The 8868-nt window shown below is 41.3% G+C and overlaps 1 protein-coding gene across 2 annotated transcripts; it reads right to left on the bottom strand.

Moving 5' to 3' along the window:
* Positions 1-23: 23 nt before the first annotated feature.
* On the bottom strand, positions 24-8038 carry PIGH (phosphatidylinositol glycan anchor biosynthesis class H). 2 transcript variants are annotated; one of them, XM_063089774.1, is made up of 4 exons: positions 7847-8038; positions 2828-3037; positions 2285-2365; positions 24-664 (listed from the first exon to the last, which is right to left on the bottom strand). In XM_063089774.1, exons 1-4 carry the CDS (start codon positions 8024-8026, stop codon positions 572-574), a joined length of 564 nt encoding a protein of 187 aa, XP_062945844.1. In that variant the 5' UTR covers positions 8027-8038; the 3' UTR covers positions 24-571. The 2 variants fall into 2 exon arrangements, with proteins under 2 accessions (XP_062945844.1, XP_062945843.1); XM_063089773.1 differs by having other exon boundaries at positions 2285-2368.
* Between the last annotated feature and the right edge of the window lie 830 nt (positions 8039-8868).

Below are 8868 nucleotides of genomic sequence, written 5' to 3' on the forward strand. Positions count from 1 at the left end.
AACCATGCAGTTATTGTATATGCTTTGGAAGGAGATCTGTTTATTAAGAATTATCATAAATTAACCCTGTACAGAACACAGGAGCAAGGGAGACAGAGACTAATCTTTTGTAGGATATTTCTTCCTGCTAACTGAAGGGCTAGACTTTTTTTTTTCTTAACTTTATATATAGGAGTACTATGCAGTTGGAAATTATTATACCTTTCCCAAGAGATCTGATGTCAGTTTCTCATTGTCTTGCTCCACAAATGTCAACACAAAATAAACTTTAATGTGCTTAGGAATTTCACAATGTACCTTCGCCGATATTACTTTTGACATTTTGTGTCAAAATTCTTAATCTCCCCTCAGTAAAGTAGGCAAAACCTTACAAGGGGAACACTGTAATACACAGAAATATTCTGAGTTAGATTTCTAGTCACCTGCTCTATAGCTCTGAGATCCACTCCATCCATACTGGTTCCTAGGACTGTGTCCACCCAATGATTTAGAATACAGAAAATAAACCAGCAACTATGGCTTAGGAGTCATCTCTCATGGAAGATAATACTGGCCTTCTGAACGCTGGGGCTCATGGGCTTGTTGATGTGTCTTTCTGGTGTGCCAGGATCTCCTGGCAGCTCCTGTATACTTCAATCAAGCAGTCCAGCCGGGGCTTGGCACTCTGAATTCCAAAGGGGAGAAATGCAGAGTCAAGGTGAGTGTAACAGTGGTCAGGGTGCTGCATCCACATGCAACCTCAATCTTTCACTCACATCAAGGGATCTAAATGGTGCAGGTGTGAGCTCAGAGAGGCAGGAAGTTCAGGCTTCAGAGCACCTTGCTGAGAAGAATCCCAACTAGGCCCACATCCCAGCTTGTAAATTGTGTGAGGTGGATGATCAAAAGCTTTTTAACTTGTCTACATTTCATGACCTCCATCTCTAAGAGCATGCAAGGGGAATAACAAGGACGGACCCTCTTGAGAAGTGTCACAAGTTTGTGAAATGGTCTTCAGAGACAAGAAGGGCAGTTTAATATATAAATATTGAAAAATGTTTTGTACAGGGAAATGTAACACAACCAAAATTAAAAGAAAAACCACAGAATGGGGAAAATAAAGATGTGTGGAAAGTGTATTTAATAAGAGTTTGCTACCCAAAATATATAAAGAATTTTTTAAAATATATAAAGAATTGTTACAAACACGTAATCAATATCTAGATTCTACTTGACTGTTAAAAGAGGATAGTTTAAAATTAGAGGAAATACTGATAGGTAATGCTGATAAATGTGGAAAGTCTATCATTTAAAGAGATACAAATTTAATAACTTTAAAATGCCTTTATCAGCTGGCCAGTTGGCTCAGTTAATTAAGCAGTGTTGTAACACCAAGGTCAAGGGTTCAGATCCCCGTACCAGGCCAGCCGCCAAAATAAAATAAAATAAAATAAAATGTCTTTATATGAAACTAAAAAATAGCTAAATCCACTATTAGCCAAGACTGTAGAAAAATAAGTACAACGCCCCAAAAGTATGGTAAAGCTGTCCAATCTCCTAAGCCCAATCTCAAATACTATAAAAATCTATAAAACTAGTCATATGCTTTCATAAAATAATTTTGAACTATAATGCAAAAGAACTTTTCTTTAGCTCAGCTGTCTTAAATCCTTTGTGAAAAAGGAAGGGCAGTGAGGCAGGGTTAACTGTATACATAAATACATACACACATATTTACCTATAAAGTAATTTGTTACAATCATGTTGGCAAATGTGGGTTTTTTCTAAGAGCAAAACAAAAAATAACTTGGACATGATTTTAAAAAGCTAACAATAGAGTCGCTAAATAAACTGATATTTCAATACAAAGGAATGCAATATGATAGAATGCAATATAATTATTTAAAACAATAAGTATAATGGCCTTTTTAGAAAATATGCATATTTAATTATTTAAAAAGCAAGACATAAAATAGTGTATAACAGTACATGTAGGTCAATAACTTCTACATAAAAAATTGTACATTGGTAGACTGACAGAGTCAAAGGAGATGAAAGGTGATTTGTAGGCAGAAATTGGTACATGTTTGACTATTTTCTTCTCCAAAATTTGCATGAGCTCATAATATCTTTGAAAGTCTATATTCGCCTTAGAAAGGAACTTCTGAAATAACTAAAATCCTTATTCTCACTAAAAACAGCTGTCAGGTATCTTCCAATACTCTAACAACAGAAGTTTACATTCCTACTGAACATAAGTGGCAGAGAATTTCTCTAGAGAAAGGAAAAAGCATTTTGTGCTTACCTGGAAGACAGGTACTACCTCGGATATCCCAAGTGGTTCCACTGGATCCTTCAATAAAATGCAGAGGTAGTAAATCACCTTCTGCTGTAAGAAAATAAACCAAATAGCAGAGATCTAAGTGAAATTCACTTTGTGTTCTTTTTCATAAGTGGTTATCTATAAGTAGTAGAACACCTGATAGCTTTTGAAGTGGGGGAGAAGTATATTCTCATTCTTTAAATGAAAAAAGACAAAAAAAAAAAAAAATCAGATGATTTTGAGACTGGGCTAGAAGATAAAGTTGAAATGCTGACTCCCTATCCATGAAAACCTGCCACATCTCTTTAAAAATAAAGGGAATTATCTTTTCAATATAAGTTTCACTTTTATGGTTATAGACATGCCAGCCAAAAAGGAAACACTACAAGTACCAGAACAGATGGTCCTCAAGTTTAGTTCTATGACATCAAATACTTTAGGTATTAAGACTCACTTTAGATCCAGGAACACCCCATGGGCTGGCTACCTCCTCCAGAGAGGTAATACTTATTCTTTAATACTTACCATGTAAATAGCCTCATTAATGACAACATCCTTGACCTTGCCCATCTCTATGAAGGTGGTGCTTTCTTTGCCTGAAGCATAGGATGAAGTCATCTGGATGCCAAGGGAATCAATGATTAACAGAGTCTCCTGATCAATCTTCACAAAATGGAGGTAACCAAGCAGGCCTAAGAGGGTGATGAAGATGGCAGCAGAGAGAATCATGCTGTTCTGAAGAGAGAGCCAGACACGGGCGGTAAGATTACCAAGTGGTCCTCCACATGCATCCATGCTGTGTAACAAGTCAGCTCTAGGCAATGAGGAAGAAAAGCCTTTGTTCTCCTGTGAGTTGAACAGATGAGGGAAACATGCATGGAGGAAGAGGAAATCACTTTTATTTGGATTGTGAAGTGCTATAATAGATCCAGACTGCAAATGGATAGGTCTGGAGAGAACCTCCATCAGCAAAATGTCCATCATCACACCAATCTCAGAAATTTTTCTTCCAAAATTGCAACTAAGGACCCAGACTTTTCTTCTCGTGCTCCCTCAGCAGAATATAGTATATCACAGACTGAACAATTGTAAAGTGCTTAGCACAGCATAGCAGATACTGCTCCTCACCTAATAAACAGCCACTCATCCTTCCTAATGGAACTTGGAGTGAACCATGATTGGTTCCCACTCCGTCAATGATTGGTTTAGAAATGGGCATGTTACACAACCCTGGCTGATGAGTTGTGAGGGGAGGTCTGCTGGAGGTGCTTCTGGAAAACTGTCTATTTTTAAAAAGAGATCTAAGGAAGAGATGTTCCCTTTATCTTGAGATTTAGATGCCTAGAACTACTATGGCCTCTGCCAGACCAAGTGGAAAGCTAGGCTCAGGATAAGTAGAGTATTCTGAGGTGTAAGAGCAGTAAGATGAAAAGAGCCAGAGATAACACCAGGATCAAGGGTTTGGATCCTGGTACTAGCCAGAGCCAAAAAAAAAAAAAAAAAATCTTCCTCATAACTTACTTCCTTAAACAGTAAAGGTCCTTCTCATTTAAGGCTCTTTTAAGGCTCTTTTAGTTGTTCTGGAATACTGTGACTAAGTGATGTGTTAAGGGCTCAAAAAATGGTAGCTATTATTCTTCATTTTCTTTTTGGCGGCTGGCTGGTACAGGGATCTGAACCCTTAACCATGATACTGTAAAACCACACTAACCAACTGAGCTATCTGGCCAGCCATATAGCTGTTATTTATTACTTTGATTCTTTTTTTTTTTTTTTTAAAAAAAAGATGACCGGTAAGGGGATCTTAACCCTTGACTTGGTGTTGTCAGCACCACGCTCACCCATTGAGCAAACCGGCCATCCCTATATGGGATCCGAACCCGTGGCCTTGGTGTTATCAGCACCACACTCTCCCGAGTGAGCCACAGGCCGGCCCCTATTCCTTTGATTCTAAGACAAATTCAAAATCTTTTAACATTTCTGAAGTTGAAAATGTGGTTTTCTACTGGTGTGTTTCTTTCATGTGGCATTGTTTTTTTCTTTTTTTCCCAGAAGCTATTGTTTAGAAGGCTGGCACAGGAAAAGGTCATTGATGACCTAGAATTCAAAGAAACTCAGTTCTTTTGTACTACATTCCTGGAGGGCAAGAAGTGTATTATTATTCTTTGTACTGACAAGATGCTCTCCTTGACCTAACTCTAGTCAGGCTCCTTTAAGCCCTCTAGGCCCCGACATTGGGCTCTATCCCTGCTGGGCCTGCATTGCCCAGTTGAAGCAAGAATCTTGCTGAGTCAGTTTTGAGAGAACTTTCACCCTTGATCACCCTGGCTGCCTTCAGCAAGAATTCTATCAAGTCAGTTTAGCCAGAATCCTACCTTGCCCCTGATGTTTCGTTTTGATAATTTTCCATCTACTGACCCCTACCCTGCTCCTTGACTATAAATTCATAATTGAGGCCAGATCTATATTGAAGTCTCTTTTTCCCTATTGTAGTAAGTTCCTGAATAAAATCTGTTTTACGTTAACTACTGACTGGCTCTGGTCTTCTTTGACAGTACCTTTCCACTTCTTTATTCAAAACACACAGTAAGCGTTAAATCAGGGATCTGCCAACTATTTGGGCCGGCGGTCTTTTTGTCTGGCCTATCTAAAGCAATGAATGATTTTTAAATTTTTTACAAAGTTGTAAAATGAAAGAAAAAAAATATGTGGCAGAGACCCACAAAACCTAAACCATTTACTATTTTGCCTTCTAAAGAAAAAAGTTTGCTGACCTCTTGCTAGATAATTATTTGTTTATTGATGAATGGAGGATTCAGTGCTGGGTCTCTGACAATCCAGAAAGATACACTTTGAGTTAAGTAACTGCCTGGTATAGTACAGGATCTTGTACACAGTCTGAACTGAATAAGCTTTATGGAAAAATGGAGAGGAATAAAACTCAGTCCTGGCCCTTACAGATTAGAGGCAAGATTGATAGGAAATATTCTGAAGAATACTATGATGCTGATTATAAGTGCCAAAGGAAGGATAAAAAGAGAGATATTAAAGCACACAGGAATATCCAATGACTTCCAGAAGAAGGATTTAATTGGTGCAGAGGAGGTGGTAGTTACTGATGGATATACTTAATTGAAAAGGAAAGGGGAAGGGGTCAGCCTGTGGCTCACTTGGGAGAGCGTGGTGCTGACAACACCAAGTCAAGGGTTAAGATCCCCTTACTGGTCATCTTTTAAAAAAAGAAAAGGAAAGGAAAAGAACATCCCAAGTTGGAATAAATAAGGTAAAAACTTGGAACTTTAATGGAACTGTGAATTCAAAAACAGGAAAGAATGAAGAGATTTAGAGCAGTAAGTACTTAGGGATTTGACCCATGTCAACCTTCCAATAAGGTAATCCCTGGCCAAAACTTCATTGCTACCTACCTTTTTTCTATTTCATTTTTCTGTCTGGAATTCTAACAATTCAATATTCATTTGGGTTAGGGTTAAGCCACGTTTGAATGAATTCCTTTAATCAGATTTCTTCTCACTCCATATATTCATTACACTCATGAATAGTTCTGATGAGGAGGAAAGATAAGTAATTTTGGTACAGAGCGCTTAGGAAGTACTGCAGTGGAGTTTAAAGGAAGATGAGAACACTGAGTCCTGAGCACTTGATGGGGGCAAGTGGGGTACACCAGGATGAGAGAGATGAGTACAGAGGGAGCTGGCAAAAAAAACCAAACTTCTATTTGAAAATTTTCCTACGATCAGCTATTTTATGGTATAATAAAAAAGAAAGGGTTTCAGAGTCAGACACCTCTGGGTTTGAAGCCCAGATCTTCTACTTATTAGCTTCGGGACTTTGGATAAGTTATTAATCTTTCTGAGCCTTGGTTTTCTTCTAAGGTTGAAGTAAGGAATTCAGTAAAGCACCTGGCACTCACTGGGCATTTAATTTTTTTTTTTTTTTCTCCCTAAAAGATGACCGGTAAGGGAATCTTAACCCTTGACTTGGTGTTGTCAGCACCACGCTCAGCCAGCGAGCTAACCGGCCATCCCTATATGGGATCCGAACCCGGGGCCTTGGTGTTCTCAGCACCACACTCTCCCGAGTGAGCCACGGGCCGGCCCCTCACTGGGCATTTAATACATATCTGTTCCCTTCTCCTCACATAACCATATATATGACTAGAACTTAGGCTAGTATTAAAATTCGACTATATTGTAAATTAAATTGGGGGGCTGTCAAGTAAACTTAATAATCATTTCAACTGATTTATGAACAAACTTTTAGATATAATTTGGTACAGATTAGGGCAATCTTAACTCTGCATATTTCTATGCTAAATTACCATGCTCTGAAATATGCTTTGATGACAAAAAAGCTAATGGGATGCAGTAATGTAAACAATATCCAAATTACAGAAATAAAGAGCCCTGCTATACCTAGCTCTGGTCAGATCCCTTCTGGAATAATATATTCAATTCAGGGCACTACATATGAAACTAGAACTCATTCTGAAAAGGGTAATTGGAATGATTCTTTTTATTTGAGGGCTGTCACAAAGTTACTGCATTTCACCCTCACAATACTGTGAAACTGGTATGGCAGATATAAATTCCATTTTAGAGTTTTGAAAACTGAGGTTCAGAGAAAATAGGAATGAGTCTGGAAATTGAGCATAGAAACCACGCATGTCCAAATTTCATAATTTTTAAGAAAATACTTGAAATTGGGGAAGGGGTTGGGAGGAGAGTGGGTTAAATTGCCTTGAAAAACAGATTAGGGGCCGGCCCGTGGCTCACTCGGGAGAGTGCGGTGCTGATAACACCAAGGCCCCGGGTTCGGATCCCATATACGGATGGCCGGCTCGCTCACTGGCTGAGCGTGGTGCTGACAACACCAAGTCAAGGGTTAAGATCCCCTTACCGGTAATCTTAAAAAAAAAAAAAAAAAAAAAAAACAGATTAGGAAGAACTATAATACTATATGAGGGTACTTCAAAAAGTTCGTGGAAAAATAGAATTGAAAGAACAAATCTTTCCACGAACTTTTTGAAGAACGCTCGTATCTATACAGACAGATACACACACACACACCCCTACACAGGTGGAAGCAAAGACAGCTTCTGGAAAACTATAAGATATTGCTAGCAGTGATACCTTAGTAAAAGTGATGGATAATGAGTACGATCCATTTGACAGTTCTCTGAACTCTTGGGATGAAGTAACTATGAGCATGTACTACAGAGAGCACGTGGGAAAAGTTTTAGGCTGTCCTGCAAGAACTAGATGTCTGCTGGGTGGATGCACAGAGCAAAGCAACGACCCATGGGGAGGGAGAACGTACGGGAGCAAGAACTTCACTAAACTTCAGGAAAAGAGCTGTCCAGCAGCAGAATGACGGCGCCCCCAGAACCAGAGAGTTCCCACCCTTCGACCCTACGACTGTCGGAGGGGGTCTGACGAGAGGTCAGGGCTCAACCAAAGACCCCAAAGGCCCTCACGAAGACAAGCCCCCGCTTCCGAGCGCGGGACGGGGCCGACCAGCCATTACCTCACAGAGGGTGAAGAGTCCGTAGGCCGCCAGCCACACGGTGCAGGTGACGGCGGTGAGCGAGCGAAACGAGAGCCGAGGGGAGCTGAGGCAGAATTCCCGGCAAGACGGGGAGTAGTAGCGGCACTGCAGGGACAGGCGGCCGCCGCAGATATCCGAGAAGCTCCGCTCCTCCTCCATGACCAGCTCGTCCCCACCCGCAGGCCCCCCCCCGACCCCCGGCGCCCCGCTAGCCGCCGGTCTTGTCTGCTCTAGACCCGCTTCCGGAGGCGGGGTCAGCACCCCCCCCCCCCCCGCGCTCCCCGCGCAGCCGCAGTTGCGCTCTGAGAGCGTTGCGGGGAGGTTGGGCCGTTAAGTTCATTGAGTCGTGGCTCGGCCAGGGTTCTGATCGTCTTCTTCCAGGGACTCGTAGTGGGCCAGCAGCAAAGCGGACAGACTAAAACAGCTATTATCATGCTTTCGATCTACAGATCGATTTGTATTGCTAAGCCAGAGTGAGCCCCAAGGAGACGGTCCACAGGTATTCATTCATTCTACTCATTCATGCCTGTGCCAGGTAGTTTTAGGTGCCGAGGATCCAGCGGGGAATAATATTGACAAAGTCTCTGCTCTCAAGCAGTTTCCTTTCTACTAGGCGAAACGATATGGAAATAACTTCAGAGAGTGTTGCTGGCAATAAGATGCTAACCGGCAGGGATGGACTGGGGACTTTAAATAGGTAGTCAGGGAAGGTCTCTTTGAGTAAGAGACACTGGAGTGACAAGGATGACAAGCCAGACTGGCCTGAAGGAACTCTGGAAGAGAAATTTGTCAGAAAGAAGTACCAGGAAAGACAGTGCCCCTGAGGATGGAACAAGGTAGGCTTATTGGAGGAATCAGAAGGCTAGAGAGGCTGGCGCGTGGGGAAAACAGCTGGACGTTGGGTGGGTACAGAGGGGTCAGATCTTGGAGGGTCTTGGAGGGCCTGGTAGGGAGTTTAGATTTCACTGCCTGGGAGTTCTCTCTCACAAACCACTGCTTGG

The sequence above is a fragment of the Cynocephalus volans genome, chromosome 3, assembly GCF_027409185.1.
Source record: "Cynocephalus volans isolate mCynVol1 chromosome 3, mCynVol1.pri, whole genome shotgun sequence".
NCBI classification, from domain to species: Eukaryota; Metazoa; Chordata; class Mammalia; order Dermoptera; family Cynocephalidae; genus Cynocephalus; species Cynocephalus volans.